Raw genomic sequence first — 27,878 nt, 5'->3', positions numbered from 1 at the left:
GAGTATTTGGCTTCTATATTTGAAGCTAAAGGGGGAGGTCACCATCAAGACAATTTAAATCTGGGGAAGCTACTTTTCTGTGGTGTGAACAATGCTTTGAAAGGGCAAAACTAGGAATGGTGAAGCCTGCACTGTTGTCTAAAATTCCAGGGGAGGGTAAGCACAGGTTGATGTGCAATGTACATGGTAATGGGTTTAAATATCAAGTCCATCTATCTGTCTGAATAGATGCTCTTGCAACCCCTTATTAACACTGCCTATCTTCTAAACACAGGATGGAAGGTGAAGCTGTGAAGGGAAAGGGGCTGGTCCCTAACAATTGCAGAGCCATAGAACCAGTCCTGGACAGCAGGTTTGTACATTTGGCTCGTGAGACAATAACACTTTGTTTAATTACACTGATCTGAACATGGGTTTTGTGTTGTACACAACTGAATCTGATTCGAACACTTTTTGGTTGTCTTTTCCACATTTGTACTGAAATCCAGCAAATGTGAAGAATTAAGGCAGCTCTCAAACTCAGAACATGGTGATAGTATACATTCTGTTATAAATTTGTACATGGTCATTCACACCCAAGAAAAGGATTCTCTAGCTACAGTGCAGACAGAAGTCATGATTAGGAGGTTTGGTTACAGGTATTTTATTTTAGGAGGGACAGGGTATGAAATGCATTATTTATAAAAGGAATAAATAAAACACATGGACTTTACTTTTCTGCTTTCATGAATTTTCCAAAATTGTTAATGAGCATGCACTACTTTTATTACAACAAGAAATCAACTTAAATGTACAAATAAAAATGGTTCAATAGTTTTAATAGTTTACTCATACTGCACCTGGAGTGGTTCTGTCTGCCTAATCCCTACCTCCTGTCTCAAATGTTCTGAACCTGTCCTAGCCTTGAAGATGTGTTAAAAGAACAACTTTCCAATGTCTTTCTTTTGGTGGAAGTGCTGGCTCTTTCTATAAATCTCAATATCATTTCTGGCAACATGTAATAAATCAATTTTTATATTAAATTACTGTCATTAGTAAACATACTTAGTATCTCCAAAAATATGAAAAGTTTTCTGGAGCATATAGTTTTTCCCTGTTTTGTATCTATCTACGCATTCATCCATTCATTTACTTGTTCACTATCCAATTAACAGTAATTATTGAATTTCTCTCTACAATATGTCAGATGTTGTACAAGATACAGAGTATATGAGAAAAATAAAACATCTGTACAGCAATTGTGGAAAACAGTATGGACGTTCCTTAAAAAGCTAAAAATAGAACTGCCATTATTGTTGCTGTTCAGTCACTAAGTCTTGTCTGACTCTGCAACCCCATAGACTGCAGCACATCAGGCTTCGCTATCCTTACTATCTCCTGGAGTTTGCTCAGACTCATTTCCATTGAGTCAGTGATACTACTTAACCATCTCATGCTCTGCTGCCCCCTTCTGCTTTTGCCTTCAGTCTTTCCCAGTATCAGGGTCTTTTCCAGTGAACCAGCTCTTTCCATCAGGTGTCCAAAGGACAGGAGCTTCAGCTTTAGCATCAGTCCTTCCAATGAATATTGAGGGTTAATTCCTTTAGGATTGGCTGGTTTGATCTCCAAGGGACTCTCAAGAGTCTTCTCCAACACCACAGCTTGAAAGCATCAGTTCTTCTGTGCTAAGCCTTCTTTATGATCCAACTCTCATATCCATACATGACTACCAGAAAAATAATAACTTTGACTATATGGACCTTTTTCAGCAAAGTGATATCTCTGTTATTTAATATGCTGTCTAGATTTGTCATAGCTTTCCTTCCTAGGAGCAAGCCATAAGACCCAGCAATCCCACTGTGGGGCATATACCCTAGGAAAACCACAATTCAAAATGATGCATGTACCCCATTGTTCACTATGTCACTATTTACAATAGTCAAAACATGGAAACAACCTAAAGGCCCAACAATAGATGAATGGATAAAGACGTGGTACATATATACAATGGAATATTACTCATCCATAAAAAAGGAACAAAACTGGGCCATTTGTAAAGATGTAGATGGACCTAGAGTTTGTCATACAGAGTGAAGTCAGAAAGAGAAAAACAAATATTGTATATTAATGCATATACGTGGAATCTAGAACAATGGTCCAGATGAACCCATTTTCAGGAACAGAGATGCAGATGTACAGAATGGACATATGGACACAGGAGAAGGGGAAGGGACCAACTGGAAAATTAGGATTGACATAAATACACTGCTGCTGCTGCTGCTGCTGCTGCTGCTGCTGCTGCTGCTGCGTCGCTTCAGTCGTGTCCGACTCTGTGCGACCCCATAGACGGCAGCCCAGGCTCCCCCGTCCCTGGGATTCTCCAGGCAAGAATACTGGAGTGGGCTGCCATTTCCTTCTCCAATGCATGAAAGTGAAAAGTGAAAGTGAAGTCGCTCAGTAGTGTCCAACTCTTAGCGATCTCATGGACTGCAGCCTACCAGGCTCCTCCGTCCATGGGATTTTCCAGGCAAGAGTACTGGAGTGGGGTGCCATTGCCTTCCATGTGTACAATAGAGAGCTAGCAGGAAGCTGCTATATAGCAAAGGGAGCTAAACTCCATGTTCTGTGATGATCCGGAAGGGTGAGTGGGGGGGGCGGGTACAGAAGGGAGTTGCAAGAGGGAACTGATTCACTTCCTTGTACAGCAGAAACTAACACAACATTGTAAAGCAATTACATTCTAATAAAGAAAAATAAAATGTAAACAAAGTAATCTAATCATGGATAAGAAGAGACAGAGACAGATTTAATACAATATGATAATCTCTAGCAGATAGAACAAGATACAATAATAAGGTAACAGAGTGTTTAATTCTACTTGAAGGAAGTCAGGGAGACCCTCATAGAAGTACTGACTCCTTGAATTAATTTTTTACAAGGTCTGACAGGCATTTCCCAGGCACATGAATAGAATTTTGTGACAGAGAAGAGCAAAATACCTACATAAGGCCCAAAATAGTAAAAACATATTAGAAACATAAAAAAAAAAAAAACCGTAGAACAGAAGAAAGTTCTGTTTTGTGTGGTTAAAAGCACAGTGTGTGATGGGAGGTTGGAGGGGGTCTAGAAGCTTTGAATGTCACATTTCCCCCCAGTGCTTTGAACATAGTATTGATTTACCAAGTGTTTGCTGACGGTTACAGTCCTTTGGGATCTATAGCAGGCACTGTGTCCCTACACTGTCCCTTCTAGACATGGGACAGCAAGCCTGGCTAAATCACAGAAGAGCAATGCACTATTTGCTATTTGCGAACAAATTCTCATTTCTTCAGACAAGGAAGATGAACTAATGTTTTAAGTGACTATAATGTGACTTCTAGAGAAGAGTGTGTGTTGGTAAATGTCTAGACCACTGCTGCTTTTTCAGTCTGTATTAAAAAGCTTGACTGAATATAGTACATGTGCGGTTACCCCAATGGTATGTGTTTATCCTTCTTAGGGGACAAGTTGCCAAAAATGTGTTTCCTCAGCATTAAATTACTTAGTCCACTCATCAACTGAAATAGATGAGCACCATATTATATGATCAAGGGAGGGGAAGGCATAGGCTCAGTGGGGAAAGATAAAATTTTAAAACTATAATATTTATTATCACAGTAAACAGAATATTTTCTTTCTTGAAAAAATACAAAGAAAACTGAATACATCAGATTGTGAAATTTGTTCACAATAATGTAGCAATTAGGATACAAATATATTTCTAAAAGCCTTGATAAAACTTTAGAGCACTATAATAGTATTATTGGTTTTTAAAGAGTATAGCCTGAGAAATTAAATCAGTGAGTTCATTAAAGAAAGAAATTATATTTCAAATGGTCACGGCTACTATTTTTCTACTTTCAAGAAATTCTAGCCTCTATATTGAAGCAGTTTTTCTCTAAGTGCCAAGTATTTGTAATAGATTTTTTTTTTATAGGAAGTAGTACTATTGTATTTTCTGAATCTTTGTTCTGATCTGCTGCAGTAAAAACAATCTCCCCTGAGTGAAAGGACAAAGAGCAGAACTGGCATTAACACACAGATCTGGATCTAAAGAAAAGAAGCTCAGCTCATACCTTCAATAGGTTTTGGTACAAAATGTGATGAGGGCTTGGTTTTCTTCACTCTGTTCCCCTTCATAATCTGACCTTCCTTATTGAGTCCCAAAAACCAAGCTCGGCCTGATTCTTGCTGACGGTACAGTGTGGAAGAATAGATCACATAGTAGTTTTCAAACACAGATTCCTTAAATTTGCATTCTGGAGTGAAAACATCCTGCAGAAAGATAAAAAAGAAGATACAAAAGACAGAAAGCTTTTAATAACATATCAACAATAAGCCTGAAATATAGGCCCTCTGTTCAGAAAAAAATGAGAAATAATTGCATGTAATTTCTGTTAGCATTTGGTTATAAAGATTTATCATACAAAATCAAGAAACAAGACTTCCTTTCTAAACAACCTTTTTACTCCACAGAACACAATTGCCCAAGCTTGAATCATTCCTTGGGCTAAACTAATATCATTCAAGATTGTGCTCAAGTCCAAAATTAGACCTCAGTGCAATGTTTATAAATTTAAGAGAATGGTTATTATGCATTTTTGTGGCCCTTAGCATACGAAATGTAACACTGGAAATCAAAATATAACACAACCACAGCACATGCAGGCTTGAGCAGATGATTTTTAAGGGAGAACCCTATATATTCATAAATCTGTTAAACAGCCAAAGCTTGTAACATAAAGTCACCTAGTATACTAGCTGTTTTCTTAATGTCAGTAACATTCCGATTAACTTCTTTGAAACATTTTTTTACTTACTAATCAAGATTTCAGGTAAAGATACCCAGGAAAATATTACTATTACATTGTCTGATCTCTAATGAAACATAGAATGAGCAATTTAGTTCAAGAAGGAACCTTAGTAGTCCTCTACCTCATCTCTATCACTTGATAAGTGACCATCAAAAGGTTATATGATTAATATAAAGTTAAACAACAACAAAATAACTGCATCCATGCCAGAACTTGCATTTATTGCTTCATAAACTTAAGTTTACCTTTTCTACCTGAGTCTTGTTCAGGGACTTACAATGAGATTTTACAATCAATACAATAAAATCAAATTTTAACAAGCCAACTGAACAAAATGCATTTCATGGAAAGAAGAAATTTTTCCCCTTCAAAGAGAAACAGAAGAAAAGCAAATGTGACTGCATCTTCTTCAGTAGTAAACAAGTAAACAGTCCTTCAAGGAAACAAGAACTCTACATGCCAAACATATTCACAACGGTCGCTGTGTGTCTTCACTAAGTGCTAGAGGAATCTCTTCCTTGTAACTCTTTCAATCAAAGATGGCAGTGATTTAATGCAGTTCCATATGGGGTTAAGTTACCGAGGAATATGTAGGACTAAAGCTGTTAAAACCATGTCCTTGGAGGTGATTCTTCCAGGCTAGTCCCGTAGATTCCTTTGCAAAGAGCTACAGTGATGCATCTATGTGGACAGATGAAGGTCTCTAATGATAAAGAAACCATTGAGAGGACTCTGTTCATTTTAAATGGTTCAAAAATTATAGGCCCCAAAAAATGTGACTAAAAAATATGAGAAGGGAAATGGAAAGGTAGTTTTACATATTAAAATAACAATAATATTTAAATAAAAATTATTATATTGATAATAAAAACATTATGTCACAGAATACTCTGTTTTAAGTAAACTTGGTGGCTTAAGAATTGACTATGTGGTGCCATTTCATATCTGCTAAGATGGCTATATCAAAAAAGACGCATAATGAAAAGTATTGGTGAGGATTTAGAAGAACTACAATCCTCATCCCTTGCTGGTAAAAATGTAAATAATGGAGCAGCTGTGGGAAACAGTTTGGTAGTTCCACACAAGGTTACACATCCAGTTACCACATGACCTAGTAATTCTACGTCTAGGTATGTACCTGTGAGAAATGAAGATATATGTCCGTATGTGACCTTGTATACAAATATTCATAGGAGCATCATTCATAATGTGGAAACAATTAAGACATCTATTAATGGATAAACAGATAAACACATATGATATATCCATACAATGAAATATTATATGGCCTTTAAAAAGGATGGGGTACTGATTCAAGTGACAATACAGATGAATCTCAAAAACATTAAGCCAGATACAATAGGTCACATGTTGTACGATTCAATGTGTATGAAATGCACAGAACAGGCAAATACAGAGACAAGACATGGATTAGTGGCTGCCAAAAGCTGAGGAGATGGGTAAATGGGAAATGACAGCTTTCTTGGAGAGACAAAAAGTATCCTGGGATTAGACTGCACAATTTTGTGGAAAAAAAAATTGAAGAATATAGTGTAAAAACATGCATTTTAAGGTAGGTGAATTATAAATAATTTAAAAAGAAAGAATCATAAATAAAAAAGAAAGAATCAGAGTAATGAAGTGACTAGAGAAAGTGAGGGGGAAAATGAAACTATAGTATATTCCTTGTCTGGCAACACAAAACATCCTAAGTTATAGTCCTGTGCTCTGGACAATGGGCTCTCTTATGACTCTGTCTCAGTATTATTAGGACAGAGTTTAACAACTGTCAAAAGAGGGAATCAAAGTGATTCAAATTAAATTTATAAGATAAATTAAAAGTCCTGGCTTCCTTCCAGTACTAGGTTGTAAAGAGTTAGAAAAAGCTAAAAGTTCACTACAGATTTTACTAGCTCTACTTTTAAAAAACATATCCAAATAACTGCAAAGCTTTTGTTCAATACTAATGAACCCTAGATGCTAAGGGACTCTACAAAACTCAGTGAATAAGTTCTACATATAAGATCTCAGACCTTATAACAGGAATTAGGAGAAATATAGGAGGCAAGGAATTGTGTGTAAATATACCTTAAAATACATGTAATACCTATTTAATTCACAGAAATACGAACATTTGGAGATAGAAAGCTGCTTAGTGATAGTTCAATTTGCTGCCTTTATTTAACAAAGTAATAGAAGCCCATGATGGTGAAATAATTGTTTTATGAGTTGTAGGCTATTAGGGGCAGACCCAGACCCTGGGCTAGAACCTGGACTCTGGCTACCAGTTCAGTGCTTTCTTCCAGTGCCACACAAGGCTTCCTTCCTATTTTGCCAAGCCTGCTTTAGGTACCAAGCTGTTGACTGGAGGCAAGCCATCATTAAACCCACGCCCACCTGGTAGAGTTACAATGTTGTCTTTCATACATACTCTTATTTAATAAATAGTGAACTCCAAGGTTTCCATTTAGTTTCACAACTGTTTAAAGTCAGCTCCTAGAAAAGCAAAAGTCCAGTTGGATAGGGACTAAAATACTGGGGCATGAGCCAGTAATCAAGCCTGTGGCACGGGCTGAGCCTTAACATTCTGAGTTGGCAAATGGAGATCCCAGATAGAGCACTCCAGGTCATAATCAGATGTAAAAAGTCAAGTGGAGTATCCCATTTAAAATTTTAAAGAGGCGATTCAGAGTCAAAATTCAGAAATGAGGCAGTGATAATATCTGGCTGGTGGCAGGGCAGGGGAACATTTCAGGAGGAAAAAAAAAATGGCAAAAGCTTCATGCAGGCACTTCTGTGGGGGCAGAGCCAATCTCCTAGAAATGGGGAGGAAAGCCTTAAGAACACTGAGCCAATTTGGGCAGTCATTCTAAGTGCAACCTTTATAATATGCTCACAATTTTCGTTTCAATATAAAGTTGGGCATCAAAGAATTTACATCCTTGTGATTACCACACTATTAGTGTAATGAGAAATCAAGAGTCTTTTACTTGAAATAGGAAAATTGGGGTTTTGCTTCCAGACACATACATATTAGCTGTGGGACTTTAGGTTAGTGGTTAAACGTCTTTGAATTTTATATTTTCAATTGTAAGTTATTTTAAGGAAAATAAGATGATGGCTCTGAAAGCATGATGTAATGTACTTACAGAATTAAAAAAAAAAACTCCAATGCACTATTATTCTTAATTTTTTTTCTTATGGCAAGGAAAATAGAATCAATCATGTAACTAGACATTTAGTTCTGTTTTGTCACGTGTGTGTATGCACTTAGTCACTCAGTCATGTTAGACTCCTGAAAACCCCATGCACTGCAGCCTGCCAGCCTCCTCTGTCCATGGAATTCTCCAGGCAAGAATGCTGGAGATGGTAGCCATTCTCTTCTCCAGGGGTTCTTCCTGACTCAGAGATCAAACGTAGGTCTCCGGTATTGCAGGTGGATTCTTTAACATCTGAGTCAACAGAGAAGCCCAAAAATATTGAAGTGGGTAAGTGTATCCCTTCTCCCATGCATCTTCCCGACCCAGGAATTGAACAGGGGTCTCCTGCATTACAGGCAGATTCTTTACCATCTGAGTCACCTGGGAAGCTCTGTTTTTTTCATAGATGATTATATTTGTTCCAGCATCCAGGACCTTATACCATAAATTAAGCTTTATCCTACACAGATTGTTTCCACTATAACTAAAACAAATAACACGTACATGTATTTTTAAAAATCATTGAAAGCCTTTAACTTCAGCTTCAGTTTTCATTCCAATCCCAAAGAAAGGCAATGCCAAAGAATGTTGAAACTACTGCACAACTGCACTCATGTCACATGCTAGCAAAGTAATACTCAAAATTCTCCAGCTAGGCTTCAAAAGTACGTGAATCATGAATTTCCAGATGTTCAAGCTGGATTTAGAAAACGCAGAGGAACCAGAGATCAAATTGCCAACATCTATTGGATCATTGAAAAAGCAAGAGAGTTCCAGAAAAACATCTATTTCTGCTTTATTGACTACACCAAAGCCTTTGACTGTGTAGATCACAATAAAGTGTGGAAAATTCTGAATGAGATGGGAACACCAGACCACCTGACCTGCCTCTTGAGAAACCTATATGCAGGTCAGGAAGCAACAGTTAGAACTGGACATGGAACAACAGACTGGTTTCAAATAGGAAAAGGGGTACATCAAGGCTATATATTGTCACCCTGCTTATTTAACTTATGTGCAGAGTACATCATGAGCAACGCTGGACTGGATGAATCACAAGATGGAATCAAGATTGCCTGGGGAAATATCAATAGCTCAGATATGCAGATGACGCCACACTTATGGCAGAAAATGAAAAAGAACTAAAGAGCCTCTTGATGAAACTGAAAGAGGAGAGTGAAAAAGTTGGCTTAAAGCTCAACATTCAGAAAATGAAGATCATGGCATCCGGCCCCATCACTTCATGGCAAATAGATGGGGAAACAGTGGAAACAGTGACAGACTTTCTTTTCTTGGGCTCCAAAATCACTGCAGATGGTGATTGCAGCCATGAAATTAAAAGACGTTTACGCCTTGGAAGAAAAGTTATGACCAACCCAGACAGTATATTAAAAAGCAGAGACATTACTTTGCCAACAAAGGTCCGTCTAGTCAAGGCTATGGTTTTTCCAGTAGTCATGTATGGATGTGAGAGTTGTACTGTAAAGAAAGCTGAGCACTGAAGAATTGATGGTTTTGAACTGTGGTGTTGGAGAAGACTCTTGAGAGTCCTTTGGACTGCAAGGAGATCCAACAAGTCCATCCTAAGGGAAATCAGTCCTGAATATTCATTGGAAGGACTGATGCTGAAGCTGAACCTTCATTACTTTGGCCACCTGATGCGAAGAACTGACTTTTTGGAACAGACCCTGATGCTGGAAAAGATTGAAGGCAGGAGGAGAAAGGGGTAGCAGAGGGTGAAATGGTTGGATGGCATCACCGACTCGACGGACATGAGTTTCAGTAAGCACCAGGAATGGTGATGGATAGGGAACCCAGGTGTGCTGCAGTCCATGGGGTCACAAAGAGTCGGACACGACCGAGCTGAAAGCTTTTAACAAAGACTGAGGCAGTCATATACATTCAGAAGAAGCTCTGAGGTTATAAAAATTATGTTCAGAATGACAATACATCTAATGTGTAATGGAGACAGGCAGGTTTTGAGCCAAGGTGATAAAATCCTAGACTTTCTCAATAGATAATGTGTAACTGAATACAATTGAAGCGGAGTAAATAATTAGTATAAAGAGGGTTCTTTTTCCTTTTGTAAAACTATCTGCTGCTTGTGCTTATCTCATGAATAATATTTGTTTACATCTATAGTCCTGAGTGTTCAGTTCCACCTAGGTACATAGCAAGGCTCATAGAATAAACGGTTGTTGATGAAACAAAAACATCTCCAGATGCACATCACGTGTGTAAATCTATGAGATGCTAGGTTTATTTGTCACATTTATTACTTCAAAATCTTTCCAAATCTTTAAGTCGTTTAGCTTAAACTGACCTTGATTTCAGTAGAATATGAATATGACCTTTGATAGTGCTTTGAAATTAATTTTGAGCACTCACCTTTTTAGCAGCATTTGCACAACTCTTTTTGTTCTAGCATTATATGAATCATTATATGTCCAATTCTTTTCACATTCCAAATGCCTATTCACCCTAATGTTGTCTTGGAATACCCATGCATTTCATTCCAGATGATGAGTGAAGAGTGAAACACTAGTTAGGATCAAGGCCACCACTCGGGATCCTTTTCAGTCTGTGCCTATCCATCCAATTCTAAACTACTCTCTCCAGAATTCTTCTCTCTGATTCCCATCTTCACAGTTTCATACTCTAGCTTGATCCCTCTCCTGTGTTTCTTCCTGCTCTTCTCTCTGTACTTAGATCGCTGATATCCTACTCAGGTTCTGGCTTTTCCTATGAGTCTCAGGCTCTGCCACTGCACAAGATGAGAGCCTTCCTTCCTTCTTCGCCAGCCTCTAATTGTGCCCGTTGCCCCTCCATTTGAACGGTATTCTCCTTTAAATGTATCATGAGGAGCAAGGAGATAGAAATTTAGGGAATTTGATGGCTGTAAGGCTAAAATGCATTTCTTTCATGCTTGACTACCACTGCCAACAGTGTTGTCATCACACACTAATTCCTCAACATGCCCACACTTTCTAACCCTCAAACTGTGTTCAGCTCAAGTTGTCCTCTCTACTTCTCTATTTGGTAAAATAAAGAGAAATGCTCTTCCTTTCTTTAGCTTCTCATTGTTTTACTTTTTTTTAGTATAATATCTAATGGACTGTGTCTTCTTTCATAATGGTTTTTCTTGTTTCTGTCCTAAACACTGAGAGCTTTTGCTCACAAAGACACAGTCCTTATCAGAAGTCCAGCATATGTAACACTCAATTTATTCTTGTTGAAGTAAATAATAAAAATATGTTAAGGAAACCACAAAGATTATGTGATAAAATGAACTGAATAACATTTTTAACTCTTTCTTTATTTGCATGATTTTGATTGTGCTATTTAATTTTGATATATCTTTGTTTCATCATCTATAAAGTAGGGGCAATAATTCTTATATTTAAAAACTTGGTGAAGATACTTAATAACTGCCCTATTAGCAAATTCCAGATATACAATATAATGTGGTGAACTACAGTCACATTCTTGTACGTTAGTCTCCAGAACTAATTCACCTTGCATAAATGAAAATTTTGTACCCTTTTACCAACATCTCCCCATTTTTCCCTCCCCCAGGTTACCAACATTCTACTCCCTGCTTCTGTGACTTTGACTATTTTAGATTCCAAATATCTAAATTCCACATGTTTGTCTTTCTGTATCTGATTTATTTCATTTTCCCCAATATCCGACGAGTTGTAGAAAATGGCAGATTTCTTTCTTTTTAAAGTTGAACTTCATATATATGCTATATACCCTATCTATTATCTATTTATCATCCATCCATCACATTTTCTTTACCTATTATCTGTTGACCAGTACTTAAGTTGTTTTCTCATCTTGTTTATTGTGAGTAATACTGAAATAAATTTTGGAGTGCAGATATTTAAGATCCTGATTTCATTCTCTTTGGATACGTTCCCAAAGGGGATTGCAGGATCATAAGACAGTGTCATCACAACAAATAAGAAAGAAAGAAAATGGTAGCTATGGATATGCTAATGAGTTTGATGTGATGAGTATTTCACAATGTATATGCATATCAAATTATCAAGCTGTAAAACTTTTAATTGCCAACTCTATCTCAATAAAGTTGGAAAAATCCACCATGGGTTACATTCAAGAACAGCTAAAATGAGATAACAGATAATGCCAAGCGTTGAAAATGATGTGGTGCAACTGGGTCTCTCATATGTAACTGATGGTAGAGTAAACTGGTAAAACCACTGATAAGCTATTTGGCAGTAGTGATATATGTAGGTATATCCTATGATTGACAATTCTATTTCTGGATTTATAGCCAAATGAAACCTGTCTAGCTCTGTATTTATTAATCAATCAGTTTATCTATTACTATCTTTAACTATCCCCCCAAAGACATGTATAAGTATGGTCATAGTAGCACTATTCATAACAACCCCAAGGGGAGACAACCCAAATGCCTGGGTATGTAATATATTCTGACAACAAGATACTACAGAACAATGAGAATAAACAAGCTACAACTATAATAATACGGATGATTCTCACCAACATAATGTGGAGAAAAATAAACCAGCTACATACAATTTATTTCAATTATATAAAGCTCAGAAGCAGGTAAAATCAATCTATTGTAGAATTCAGGACTGTTCATGGAGAGTAATTAGTGAGATGGAGCAAGGGGAAGACTTTGGGGTGCTGGCCATGATGTGTTTCTTGGCAAATCGGTTCACCTCTTTGAACGTCAACTCCTTTATCAAAAAAATGAAGGTATGTTTACTACAGACTCATGGGGCTATAAAGATCAAATTATATAACCTATGTACAAGCTATTTGAAGACCCATACAATTACTTGAAATCATTTCTTTTACATAGAAGACTCTGACTTCATAACTTAAAACATGAAAGTTTCTATATTTCATGGTGACAATTACATAGAATACATTTTTTAGAAGAAAAGAATGTTACGTGATTTAACAACAACCACTTTTTGCTCCTTCTAGCTTTACTAAATGCATGTTAAAATGCATGCTTTCCAACTCAAGTAGGAATCCATGACTTGTATAATTCTGTATGATTAATATAATTAAATGGTACCACAATTATGACTCATCTTCATCTGGTTCTTTGTAGAGCCCCATTTCTCTCTCATTGCTCTAGCTCCAATAATCCATGGGATGAAAGTGCACTGAATTAATGAATACTCATTGCACTTCAGCCATTGGTATCCTTGTTGTTTCTCAAAAATAACAAGCACAAACCATCTCAAAGTGAAAGTGAAAGTGAAGTCGCTCAGTCAGGTCCAACTTTGCGACCCCCATGGACACTAGACTCCTCCGTCCATGGGATATTCTAGGCAAGAGTACTGGAGTGGATTGCCATTTCCTTCTCTAGGGAATCTTCCAACCCAGGGATTGAACCCAGGTCTCCCGCACTGTAGACAGACGCTTTACCCTCTGAGCCACCAGGGAAGTCCCACACAATTAATACTCTTTCTTCATAGAAAATCTTCAATAACATATTAACTGGCCTGCTCCCTCATTTCCTTCAAGTCACTGCTCACGTCTGAGTATCTCAGAGACCTCCCCTGATTACCTTACATAATTCAGCACATCCTCCTGTCACCTTCTAATTCTTCACCTTGTTTTCTCCTTTACAACCGAACATTACCGGGATAAGTTTTATGAAGGTAATTACTATATTTCCCTCAAATTCTCAACAGTCCTTAGAATTAAAAAACAAACAAACAAACACTGCTCCAACAAAATAATATGATGAAAAGACATCCTGAGACCTGGATTTTTATTCCTGTATATCTGTAATTTGTGTTCACATTGGGATGATCATTTTCCTTAGGCTCCTTGTTCCCCTAAATGAAAAAGTGTTGTTTGTTGAACAGGCAACCTAAAATGTTTTTTTTTTTTGACTTAAACCTTCTATAGCTTTATCATTCATATTAAATAGTCACATAATTTCTTGAAATTAAGCAGTCAAGATAAAATTTTGTTATTTCAAAAACAGTGTTTACTTACCAGAGAGAAATGGTAGTGATATTGTTATTAAGAAAACAAAATGCAAAAGAAAAGGTAATATGAGAAAATAAACTTTGCTATTATATAGGTAATTATGACTATTTAGTCTCCTTATGAAATGTAAAAATTACTGATTTTTCAAACATATGCTAGATACAAGGAACTCTCTTGTTCTGATTTTTTTCCTTTCCAATTGTAAACCAAAATCTAAACTCTTCTTAATGTTCAAACACATCTTTCCTGTTCACTGTAAACTTTGCTTATTGGGTTGCTTATAAAGAAGGAATCAAGTACTTGATGATTCTTGCTACACAGTTTACATCCAACAATTCCAGAGACCCACAGTTCCTTTAGTCTTAAGCTTTGGATATTTGGCTGTGAAGGGTTCGGGTTCGCTAATTTCATTAGTGACTTTTAGATGCACAGAGCTTGAAAATCTTTGGAATATTAACAGTTGCTTTGTTAACTGTGTTGTCAGACATAATGATATTAAATCAAGCAAGAGAATTATTGTTTCCCATCCTGACAAGAGGCAAAGAAAATGCTGAAATACATTATCTTAAATGAAGCATTTTTTGAAAACTGAACTGCTTTGACTAGAACAAGTCTAATTTTATAACTGAAAAAACTGCCGATAAGGGAATCTTTATATACTTTTGAGATATATATTCTTTACTGGAAAACTCTTAAGTTAATTTCTCTAAAACTAAAAGTTCTTTGTTAACACTTTCTTTGCAAAATCTTATAAGGAAACAGGGTAAATTTATATCACCATAAAATAATGAAAACTGTAGTGTATTGGAAACCTAATTTTGGAGGCATATAGACACAAATGGCACCCCACTCCAGTACTCTTGCCTGGATGGAGGAGCCTGGTAGGCTGCAGTCCATGGGGTTGCTGAGGGTCGGACATGACTGAGCAACATCACTTTCACTTTTCACTTTCATGCATTGGAGAAGGAAATGGCAGCCCACTCCAGTGTTCTTGCCTGGAGAATCCCAGGGACGAGGGAGCCTGGTGGGCTACCATCTATGGGGTTGCACAGAGTTGGACACAACTGAAGCGACTTAGCAGCAGCAGACACAAACATTCATCTCCCTGATTTTTAAACTTGAACAAGTTACTTAATTTCCTTAATTTTTTTATCATCTGTAAGTTAACACTAATCATACCTTCACTGTAAGGTTATGATTATTAAATAAGAAAATGTAGGTATGCTTGGGACTGCCTGCTGTCCAGTGGTCGAGACTTTACCTTCCAATGCAGTAGTATAGGTTCGATCCCTGGTATGGGGGCTAAGATACCACATGGCCTCCCAGCCAAAAAACCAAAATTAAAACAGATGCAATGCTGTAACAAATTCAATGAAGGCTTAAAAAAATGGTCCACATCGACAACAACAAAAAAAATCAAAAATGAAAAAAAAAAAGACAACAAGGTTATGCTAAAACAGTACCTGGTATATTACTTTATTTGCTTTCTCATTACAATTTTCAGGTGATATTTAATATCACAAACGAGAATGGGTTCCCCTGAGCAGTAGGTTGAGAAAAACCACTTTCCTTATGGAATCTTAATTATGTGTCCTGAGTGTCTCTTCCTTATAAGAAGCTAATCAAGGTTATACTGCTTAAGGTTCAATCTGGTCATCTACTTACAGAGCACACAGATAAACGTGACCATTTCTCTTTTTCTAGTGGAGGATGTCTGACATTAATCTGAGATAAGTAATGTGATGATATTACTTTCTAATGAGGTTTGATACAACACAGCCATCATTTGACTTACCCTTTAGCCAGAAGCCTGCAAGTCTAGTGGTGGAGTGAGCAGAGAGAATTAGGAGAAGACCAGTGGATAAGGGAATATGAAAGTGAAAGAGACAGTCGCTCAGTTGTGTCTGACTCTGTGACCCCATGGACTATACAGCCCATGGAACTCTCCAGGCCAGGATACAGGAGTGGGTAGCCTTTCCCTTCTCCAGGGGATCTTCCTGACCCAGGAATCGAACTGGGGTCTCCTGCATTGCAGGCGGATTATTTACCAACTGAGCTATCAGGGAAGCCATAATGGAATATACCATGTTGCAGCTTACTGTTCTCACCAGAATTATTTCCAGAAGTCCGAATGTTCTAGAGACAGAAAGCATGCACTGGGGGGAGCAATGCAATTCTCCAAGTAAAAACATCATTAATTCTTATGAAGTGACCATGTACACAGTATGTGACCAAATATCCTTTACGATTGAGTCTGAAAATCAAGTCAGAGGGTATACTGAATACCCTCAACACATTTATGTAAAAGGTTGTGTGCCTCTGGTGCCTCAATCTCTGTCTTCCTTTCTGGGGATAAGGATGAAGGTAGGAAGGTTTTCAAATTCCCCTATTTCAAGCTAAACAGTGTTAAATCTTTTAGAAAGTCACTTTGAATACTCTAACCTGAACCTGAAGTCCTGAAGTCGCTCAGTCGTGTCTGACTCTTTGTGACCCCATGGACTGTAGCCTGCCAGGCTCCTCTGTCCATGGGATTTTCCAGGCAATGGTACTGGAGTGGATTGCCATTTCCTTCTGCAAGGGATCTTCCCAACCCAGGGATCGAACCTGGGTCTCCCACATCATAGACAGACGCTTTACCGTCTGAGCCACCAGGGAAGTCTAAAGGACTTCCCTGAATACTCTAAAGGACCCCAGAAATATCAACTAAGCATAGAAATATGTTTTTTAAAACATGAAATTTCCCAATTTAAAAAATTTAATCTGTCAACTTCAATGAAGTCACAATAATCAATATCAAACTTAATTTTCTTTTATAAATAATTATAAAACTGGACAAAGTAGATGGGAAAGCAGTTTCCAAGCACTTGTCAACTAGAATTGCAGGGTTTTCTTCGAGAGAAGGAAAATGCATTGAGGTGTGCACCATATTAACTCTGGCTTTTTTTTTCTTTTTAAAATTTATTTTATTAAAGTATAGCTGATTTACAACCCCGGCTTTCTTCAAGGTGCACTTTTCAACCTTGATACGGAAAGGTGAAGTTGAAGTATAGCCAGCTGATTTTTTGAGCTATGGTATTAGAAACTGGAGTCTAGAACTACTATGGGGACTTGAGTTTCTGCAGAAAGGTGCCAAAGAAAAGAAGACTGGTGGCATTAAGGGTAGGAGTCTGTATGGGAATTTCCTGAGGGTCCTGTGTTTATGAATAGACTGCATATGCTCAGAATAAGATTCCTCAAGCTAGCATAGAATAGCTACTGCAAGTTTGAGAACTGAATAAACATACCACAGTTGGGCAGGGCTGGAATATGATGAACTTCTAGACAAGCCAGAAAGGAGAGACTTCAATAAACACATTTGACATTTGTTGAAGACCTCAAAAGACTATATTACTCTAAATAAGGTTTTCCTCCAACCCCAGGCTAAAGACAGAAGCAAAATAATCAAGACCCAAACATACACACACACACACACACACACACACACACACACACCCCGATAGGGTCAAGAAAATCCATTATTTTTCGATCTGAATGTCAGGAAAAAGGCACACTCATATTATACAAATATCAAACACACAATAAAAATTATAAAACATGGATACAAGCAAGGCAATGTAATCCATAATTAAGCAATCAACAGAAAAGACCACAAGATGACCTTGATGTTAGAGTTAATAGACAGGATTTTAAAATAGCTCCTATTAATATGCTACATGACTTAAAGAAAAAGGACATAATGAGTAAACAAATAAAAAGTATCAGTGAAAATTGGAAGTGATGATTAAAAGAAAGAAACAACCTGTCTAGAATTGAAAAGAACAATATTTAAGAGAAAAATCCTGGATGTATTTATTGACAGATTACAAGCTAGCAAATAAAAGTATCAATGAACCTGAAGACAGAGTAAGTGAAATTATCCAGGCTAAAACAGACAGATAAATATTTAAATCCCCCCAAACATAAAACAGAACCAGTAACCACTGACAGTACCAAACTGTCTAGCTATGTTAAAGAAAAAGAAATAGAATTAAGTAGAAAAAAATGGTTAAAATTTATCAAATATGGTAAAAATAAAAATTTCTTCTGATCCACATCAAAGAAGTTTAGCACACTCTGAGCAGGAGAAATAAACCAAAACTACGCTCCAAGCACATTATAACCAAACTTCTGAAAGACAGAGAAAATGTTAAAATGACACAAAGAAGGTACAAAGACACAGGAAACACAGGCAAACCATGGCAGCTAGAGGACAATGGAGGGAAGCCATTAAAAGGCTGAAACAAAAAACAAGTTGAATCTACAATTCTATATCCAGTACGAATATCCTTCAAAGCTGGCAAGATAAAGTAAAAATATTTTCAAACAAACAAAATGAGTGAATTCATGTTTAGAAGACTTGCATTATAACGGGTTTGGGGTTGGGGAGACCCTCCAGAGAAGGGAACGGCTACCCACTCCAGTATTCTGGCCTGGACAATTCCATGGTCTGTATAGTTCATGGAGTCGCAAAGAGTCGGACACGACTGAGCAACATTCGCTGTACTTTTGGACTTCCCTGGTAGCTCAGCTGGTAAAGAATCTGCCTGCAATGCAAGAGACCCTGGTTTGATTCCTGGGTTGGGAAGAACCCTTGGAGAAGGGATAGGCTACCCATTCCAGTATTCTTGGGCTTCCCTGGTGGCTCAGCTATAAAGAATCCACCTGCAATGTGGGAGACTTGGGTAAGATCCCTGGTTTGGGAAGATTCCCTGGAGAAGGGAACCCACTCCAGTATTCTGGCCTGAAGAATTCCATTGACAGAGGAGCCTGGCAGGCTGCTGCTCATGAAATCACAGAGTCAGACATGACTGAGCAACTTTCACTCACTTCCAGTATAATAAACGCTAAAAGATACTATTTGGACTGAGAGGAAATTACACTGGATGGAAAGTAGGTTACATAGGAAAGGATAAATACCACTGGCAATCACAAACATGTTGATAAATATAAAAGAACATACTTTTTCTTCTTTTAATATTTTAAAGCATAAATAGCATTGCACTGAGAGGGCTATAACATAAAAACATACACACAAAAATGCAGAAAGAAGAGAGGTTTAATTTAAATATATTATTTTAAGATTCTTATAGTATATGTGAGGTGTTTAACATTAATTCTAAGTCAACTATCATAAAGTAAGAATCACTGCTGTACTTTCTACAGAAAGAACTACAAATACAAAAGGGTAGAACTAAGAAGGCAACACAGGAATTAAAACGAGTCATAAAAAGCATTAATTAAACAAAAATAAATAAGAAGAAAAATGGAAAAATAAAAGTGAGTTGAGATAAATAGAAAACAAACAGCAAGGTGGTAGTTTAAATCCAATCACAGTGATCACCACATTCATTGCAAAAAGAGCATCCACTCCAAGTGGAAGGCAGAGCCTGATAAAGGCTGTCTGATCAAAAATGCAAAGCTCAACAATGTATTATCTAGAAGTGACAACCATAAGTCTCATAGAGGTCGAAAGTAAAAGTGTGAGGAACATATACCCAAGTCAACAGTAAGGACAGACTTATGCATGCTCAGTTACTCAGTTGTGTCCAACGTTTTGTGACCCCATGGACTGTAGACCACCAGGTTCCTCTGTCCATGGAATTTTCCAGCCAAGAATACTGAAGTGGGTTGCCATTTCCTACTCCAGGAAATCTTCCTGACCCAGGAACTGAACTCATGTCTCCTGTGTCAGATTCTTTACAATTGTGCCATCTGGGAAGCCCAAGCATAGATTTGGCTATAGTAGGATCAGACGAAACATGCTTCAAGACAAGGAGTACTATCAGAGGTAAAAAGGAACATTTCATAATAATCAAGGTTCAGGGCATCACGATCCAGACATAATAATTCTATTTATGTAGTTGTCCTTGGACAGTAAGGAGATCAAAACAGTCAATCCTAAAGGAAATCAACCTTAAATATTCACTGGAAGGACTGATGCTGAAGCTGAAGTTCCAATACGTTGGCTACCTGATGCAAAGAGTTGACTCATTAGAAAAGACCCTGATGTTGGGAAAGATTGAGGGCAGGAGGAGAAGGGGACCACAGAGAATGAAATGGTTGGATGGCATCACAGACTCAATGGATTTGAGCAAAATCCATGAGACCTACCCATTGACTCTCTTCTGGGAATATGACCTGCAATACAATAGCACATATTCAAAATGGAGTAAGTTCAAGACTGTATTCAGGATAAAGATGTTTCTAACATGAAAATACTGAAAAATAGAAATGTCCTTCAATGAGGGATTGGTGAAATAAATCCTGGCATAGTGATACAATGCAATATTATAAAGCTGCTAAAGACAATAAAGCAGTTAATTAAGGACTCCTTTAGAAAGATCTCCATGATGCACACACAGTTTGATAAAAGAAGAAATCTATAAATGCATATTTGTACATATCACCATTTGTATTAAATACACACACTTAAAATGCAAACACACATGAATTTGTACATTCTACCATTTGTGTTCAATGTGCACATACACACAAACAGTTATTTGATTGTGTTATGTTTAGAAAGTCTTTTGAAGTATATACTAGAAACTGATAATATGTTTGCCTCCTGGGAAGAGACTTGCGGTGGATGGAGAATACAGACTTACTTTCCTTTATGCTTGTGTTACTGCTTGAAACAAGAAGTTAAACTAACAAGGAAAAAAAAATTTAGACAAGTGAAACAAATGCACTAACAAAATGTGGCTCTCAGACCTCTAATAATGAGTGCAGTTGTTTTCACTCTTTTACACAGGTGTCCCGTATCCCCAGAACCACTAATTGAAGAGATTGTCTTTTCTCCACTGTATATTCTTGCCTCTTTTGCCATAGATTAATTGACCATTAGGGCATGGGCTTGGAATGAGATGGTTAGATAGCATCAGTGACTCAATAGATATGAGTCTGAGCAAAATCCAGGAGATAGTGAAGGACAGGGAAGCCTGGCATGCTACAGTCCATGGGGTTGCAAAGAGTCAGACATAACTTAATAACTGAAAACAACAATAAGGGCATGGGCTTATTTCTGAGCTCTCTATCTTGTTTCATTGATCTATATGTCTATTTTTGTGCTAGTACCATACTGTTTTGATCACTGTAGCTTTGTAGAAAATCTTAAGTCAGGGAGTCTGATTCTCCCAGCTGTCTTCTTCCTTCTCAAGATTATTTCGGCTATTCCAGGTCTTTTGTCTTTCCATGCAAATTTTAAAATTATTTGTTCTGGTTCTGTGAAAAGTGTCATTGATATTTTAACAGAGATTGCACTGACTCTGTAGATTGCCTTGGGTAGTATGTACATTTTAACAATATTGATTCTTCCAATTCAAGAACACGGTATATCTTTCCATCTGTTTGTGCCATCTTCAATTTCTTTCATCAGTGTCTTATAGTTTCTGGAGTATGTTCCCTAACACCCTGTGCAAAAATAAACTCAAAATAGATTAAAGACCTAAATCTAAGGCCAGATACTATAAAACTTGCAGAAAAACATAGGCAGGACACTCTTTGACATACAGCAACATTTTTTTTGGATTTGTCTCCTAAAGTAAAATAAATAAAAACAAAAGTAAAGAAATGGGGCATACTTAAAAGCTTTATCACAGCAAAGGAAACCATCAATAAAATGAAAAGACAACCTACTGAATGGGCAAAAGTTTTTGCAAATTATATAACCTTATATAAACAAGGGATTAATATCCAATGTATATAAACAGCTCATGCAACTCAACATCAAAAAAAAAAAAAGCAAACAAACAACCCAACTGAAAAATAGGCAGAACTAAATAGATATGTTTCCAAAGAGGAAAGGCAGGTGGTCAACAGGCACATGAAAAGATGCTCAACATCACTAATTACAGGGAAATGCAAATCAAACCACACCAAGAAATCACTTCATGCCTGTGAGAATGACGAACATCAAAACAAACAAAAAGCAGGTAGCAAATGTTGGTTAGGATGTGTAGAAAAGGAAACTCTTGTAAACTACTGATGAGAATGTAAATTGCTGCAGCCACTGTGAAAAACAGTATGGCAGTTTCTCAAAAAACTAAAACTAGAACTACAGTATGGCCTAGAAATTACACTACAGGACATATATCCTAAAAAAAGCTGCAAAACACTAATTCAAAAGATATATGCACCCCAGCGTTCAGAGCAGTATTTCCAATAGACAAGATATGGGAGCAACCTAAGCATTCATCAGCAAATGAATGGACAAAGAAGATGTGGTACATATATACACGTTAAAATTCTGCCATTTGTAGCAACATGGACGGACTTAGAGGGTATTATGCTAAGTGAGAGCCTCTTGATGAAAGTGAAAGAGGAGAGTGAAAAAAACTGGCTTAAAACTCAACATTCAAAAAACTAAGATCATGGCATCTGGTCCCATCATTTCATGGCAAATAGATGAGGAAACAGTGACAGACTTTATTTTCTTGGGCTCCAAAATCACTGAAGATGGGAACTGCAGTCATGAAATTAAAAGACATTTATTCCTTGGAATAAAATCTATGACAAACCTAGATAGTTTATTAAAAAGCAGAGATATTACTTTGCCGACACAGGTCCAGCTAGTCAAAGCTATGGCTTCCTGTAGTCATGTATGGATGTGAGAGCTGGATCATAAAGAAGGCTGAGTGCTGAAGAATTGATGGTTTTGAACTGTGGTGTTGGAGAAGACTCTCGAGAGTCCCTTGGACAACAAGGAGATCAAACCAGTCCATCCTAAAGGAAATCATCCTGAATATTCATTGAAAGGACTGATGTTGAAACTAACCTTCAATACTTTGGCCACCTGATGTGAAGAACTAACTCATTGGAACAGACCCTGATGCTGGAAAAGATTGAAGGCAGGAGGAGAATGGGACAACAGAGGATGGGATGGTTGGATGGCATCATTGATTCCATGGGCATGAGTTTGAGCAAGCTCCAGGAGTTGGTGATGGTCAGGGAAGCCTGGCATGCTACAGTCCATGGGGATGTAAAGAACTGGACATGACTGAGCAACTGAACTGAATTGATGCTAAGTGAAATAAGTCAGACAGAGAATGACAAATACTGTATATTATCTATATGTGGAATCTAAAAAAATACAAAAATTAGTGAATAAAACAAAAAAGAAGCAGATTCAGATATCGAGAACAAACTAGTGGTTACCAGTGAAGGGTGGGTAGGGGAATCATAGAGGTGAAGGAGTGGGAGGTACAGATTATTAGATGTAAGACAGGCTCAAAGATGTATTGTTTAACACAGCAAATGTAGCCAATATGTTGCAATAACTGTAAATGGAAATCAACCTTTAAAACTGTATAAAATTTAAAAACTAACAAAAGAATATAGCCAGTACAATAGGGTTTCCCTGGTGGCTCAAATTGTAAAGAATTTGCCTGCAGTGTGGGAGACCTGAGTTCAATCTCTGTGTCAGAAGATCCCCTGGAGAAGGGATGGCAATCTACTCCAGTGTTCTTGCCTGGAAAATTCCATGGACAGAAAAGCTTGGCAGGATTGTAGTCCATAGGGTCGCAAACAGTTGGACACGACTGAAGCGACTTAGCAGGCACACACATGCAATAAAGGGTTTTCTAGGGGGTAACGTGTCACCAAGAAATGTGTTCTTAGTCACTCAGTCGAGTCTGAGTCTTTGCCAACCCATGGCCTGCCATATTCTTCTGTCCATGGAATTATCTAGGCAAGAATACTGGAGTGGGTAGCCTTTCCCTTCTCCGGGGCTCTTCCCCATTAGGGATCAGATTCAGGTCTCTTGCATTTCAGGTGGATTTTTTACCATCTGAGCCCCCAGGAAAGCCCATGTGTCACTAAAGGGATGCTCTATAACTATCCCCACTATCATTAAGGAGAAACAACCCCAGAATTTGCTTGTGTTACTTGTTCATTGAGTTTAAATTACACTTTTGTTTAAACATCTTCTTGGCAGTGATTACAGTGCTCAGTGACTGAAACATTTCTCAGTGAGGAACTACTGTAATGGTCAATGAAAGAAAAATACAGGCTGGAATGCACCATGACTACAGAGCACCTGCGATGTGGGATTGCTGTTTTATTGCTGTGAGGCATAGCAGATACCACAAATCCTTTTCTTAATCTGAAAAAAAGTGTAAGAAAAAAAGGCAAAGCAAAAGAATCCTGGTATAATGCAGGTACCCAGCAGGTGTGAGTAGATTGAGGCTTGATATTATATCCCTTAGCAGTGCTCTAAAACCACCTCTCACAGATGTGTTCTGCTCAGTCTCAATTAAGCCTGCATGCACCATAACACCAGCCACTTTCATTTCAACAGCCTAAAGAGTAATCTGCTAGACAAACAGTTCTGATAGATCTAAAAAGCTAGAGCTCTGGGTTTTTTTTAAAACATCTTTGCTGCAATGCTTCTTGCTGTGATAATGACTCCTCAGAAGGATAATTCAAAGTAAACATATTCACCACTAAATAGGAATGAAGAGAGAGGGCTTGGATTGCTTTTTACTTTTCTTTTCTACAGTCCTAGGTTATTGAATAATATAATCTACCTCTATCATGCTTCAAATAAATTATCACTCAGACAAAGAGATGATAAGCATATTTTTTGGCTTCATAAAACAAAGAAAGTTTGTAAGTTCTGTTCTTATGATTAACAGAACCCTTGAAATTTAGGGCTTGTAACATGTAGTCTGATTCTCCATTTTACCGATAAAGAAATAAAGGTTCAGGGCTTCCCTTGTGGTTCAGAGGTAAAGAATCTACCTGTAATGCAGGAGACATGGGTTTGATCCCTGTGTCAGAAAGATGCCCAGGAGAAGAAGAAAATGGTAACCCACAACAATATTCTTGCCTGGGAAATCCCATGGACAGGGGAGCCTGGCGGGCTACAGTCCATGGGTTGCAAGAGTCAGACATGACTTAGCAACTAAATCATAACAAAAATCACCAATGGGAGGAAAATTACACAGTCAAGATCATGCTTATAGGTAACAGCAGAGTCAGGAATGGAATACAGTCTTCTGTCTGTCTCTGGTTATGATTTCTGTGCTTTTATCATTAAGAGTGATGAGGTGAAGCAGGCTTTCCCTTATAATCGTGCATATTTTCCATTAATCAGATGACTTTGACCAGTGTGCTTCAGTTACTGTCTGAAGCGCAGTTAGTATCACTGTGCTTACCTGTTACAGTGAGGACACTGTTTTTAGCCATTTTGGTTGTAAGTAGTGAGATTTTGCTCCCATGACTTCACCAGATGATTGCTCATATGACTGCCAGATGAGCACTGGCAAAGCAGGAGGCAGAAGGCAGAAAGAGGTGATCATTTAAATACAAACAGGATAAAAACAGTAAACTTGACTGATGGATTGAATAGGGATCGTGGATGGAAATCAGATTATATTTTTCCAAGTGGACTGGCATTTGTGTAAAAAGGGAATACTGGGTGAAAGAGGAACTGGCCCATCCAGCATTTAAGTAGGTTGGCTGTAAGTTTACAGCCATCCTACTACCTAATGATCCTATCAATGCACATTTTTAATTTGATTAATTTATAATTCAGGACTCATGAGTTAATCCTAGAGTAATTTTCTTTTGCATACTAAAAGGTGACAAGTCACTTAATTAAAGCATCTTCTCAAACCCAACAAAAATCATAGACCAAGGAAACGATTTTGCAAGCATGAACATTTATTTACCTATCTTCCCATTTGTATAGTTTTTGGCTACAAATACAGAAAAGGAAAAGACTCATATATGTGTGGATAATTCTGATGTCTTTACCATCAGACTGCTAAATCATGTCATCTGTCTGCATCTATCTTCATAGGTCATTTGTTACATACTTTTCATCACCAATAGATTCCATCATAATATTTCATTTGTTGTTTCTGCTGCACTTTATATGTGGCAAGTCCTCTCACCTATATTTGCAAATCCAAATCTCAATTATTCTTAAAGACATGATTTAAATTCAACTCCCTTCAGAAAATCATCTCATCTTGTTATCTGAAAATCAGCTCATCCTCTTCTGATTCCAACAACAGAAATGTATCTGTGGCTTTCAACATAATATTCGCTTTTATTGCATATTTTGTATATCAATATATGTTTGCAAATATGATCTTACGAAGTACAACTTATTTGTGATCAAGGTATTTCTTATATTTCTCCTTGAATCTTAGCAGTACCTGCACTGGGAGCTTCTCTATAAATGTTTCTGAATGAATGACAGAATGAATGAATGAATATAGCCTTTTCCCAATGTCTGAAAAAGTTTAATGAAACAGTCTTTGCAATGGTTCATCAACCATAGTACAGATATCTTAAAGAGTTAAACTTCCTTTGAACCAGAATACAAGCAAAATTCAAAAGTCAACCACTTACATTTTTTCTTTTTATTTATTTCTTTATTTATTTTTAATTTTTATTTTTACTTTATTTTACTTTACAATACTGTATTGGTTTTGCCATACATTGACATGAATCCACCATGGGTGTACATTTTTAAATTTCTTTATTTTATACCTAAATCTTAAAAGTTACAGCTAGCAATCAATAGACTAATTGCCTAAAAGGAAATACAATTTTTCCTTTCATAAGTATCTGGAAAAGGGGGAAATGTACTTTTAAAAAGTAAACAGGAGTGTACATTCTCAGGGAGCCGATAACATGACAGAATAAACATGCGTGTGAAACAGCATTCTTTTCACAGTCTATATTAGCTTACAAAAGGAAGATTCCATGTAGGGTGTCTATAAGAGATACTCTTTCTTTTTTTTTTTTTCCTTTTTTTTCTTTTTCTTTTTATTATTATTATTTTTTTACTTTACAATATTGTATTGGTTTTGCCACACATCAACATGAATCCACCACGGGTGTACACGTGTTTCCAATCCCAAACCTCCCTCCCACCTCCCTGCCTGTTCCATCTCTCTGGGTCATCCCAGTGCACCAGCCCCAAGCATCCTGCACCCTGCATCGAACCTAGACTGGCGATTCGTTTCTTATATATTATACATGTTTCAATGCTATTCTCCCAAATCATCCCACCTTCTCCCTCTCCCACAGAGTCCAAAGGACTGTTCTATACATCTGTGTCTCTTTTGCTGTCTCACATACAGGGTAATCGTTACCATCTTTCTAAATTCCATATATATGTGTTAGTATACTGTATTGGTGTTTTTCTTTCTGGCTTACTTCACTCTGTATAATCGGCTCCAGTTTCATCAACCTCATTAGAACTGATTCAAATGTATTCTTTTTAATGGCTGAGTAATACTCCATTGTGTATATGTACCACAGCTTTCTTAAATTAAGAACCAATTATGTAAAAATTCAAATATATTTTAACTTGATAAAAGCCATTAATACATACTAAGCAAAGCAAACAAATGGTATCTGGGCCTTGAGGACTATAAGTACAGTCCTAATGTTTCATTTTTTATGTTAAACAGCCCATTCTTTTGATATACCTTCAACTGTCACATTTCCTATGCAGCTCATGTCTACATACATCCACTACGTCATATAAAATATTACATAATTTTCTGTTACTTTTTAAAAAATTTGTTTTTTAAAAAATTGAAATATGGTTGATTTACAATGCTGTGTTAGTTTCAGGTATACAATAAAGTGAATCAATTTTATGTGCATATATATGTATTTTTTCAGATTATTTTCCCTTATAGGTTATTACAGTATATTGAGTACAATTCTTGTTGGTTACCTATTTTATACATACTAGTATGTATATGTTAATCCCAAACTCCTAATTATCCCTCCCTCTCTCCTTTGGCAACCAGAAATTTGTTTTCTATGTCAG

The 27,878-nt window shown here is 37.1% G+C and overlaps 1 protein-coding gene across 3 annotated transcripts in view; it reads right to left on the bottom strand.

The window, feature by feature from the left end:
* Window positions 1-27,878, bottom strand: part of FGF12 (fibroblast growth factor 12) — a 613,055-nt gene that overhangs the window by 22,927 nt on the left and 562,250 nt on the right. For all 3 annotated transcript variants that reach the window (XM_005675116.3, XM_005675114.3, XM_013963800.2), the window contains one exon: window positions 4,095-4,293. In XM_005675116.3, the coding sequence (XP_005675173.1) occupies window positions 4,095-4,293 (199 nt within the window). The remainder of the gene's footprint in view (window positions 1-4,094; window positions 4,294-27,878) is intronic.

Source organism: Capra hircus, chromosome 1 (assembly GCF_001704415.2).
Source record: "Capra hircus breed San Clemente chromosome 1, ASM170441v1, whole genome shotgun sequence".
Taxonomy (NCBI): domain Eukaryota; kingdom Metazoa; phylum Chordata; class Mammalia; order Artiodactyla; family Bovidae; genus Capra; species Capra hircus.
Note: the sequence above shows the minus strand (reverse complement) of the source record. Positions and strands in the feature narration are given on the sequence as shown.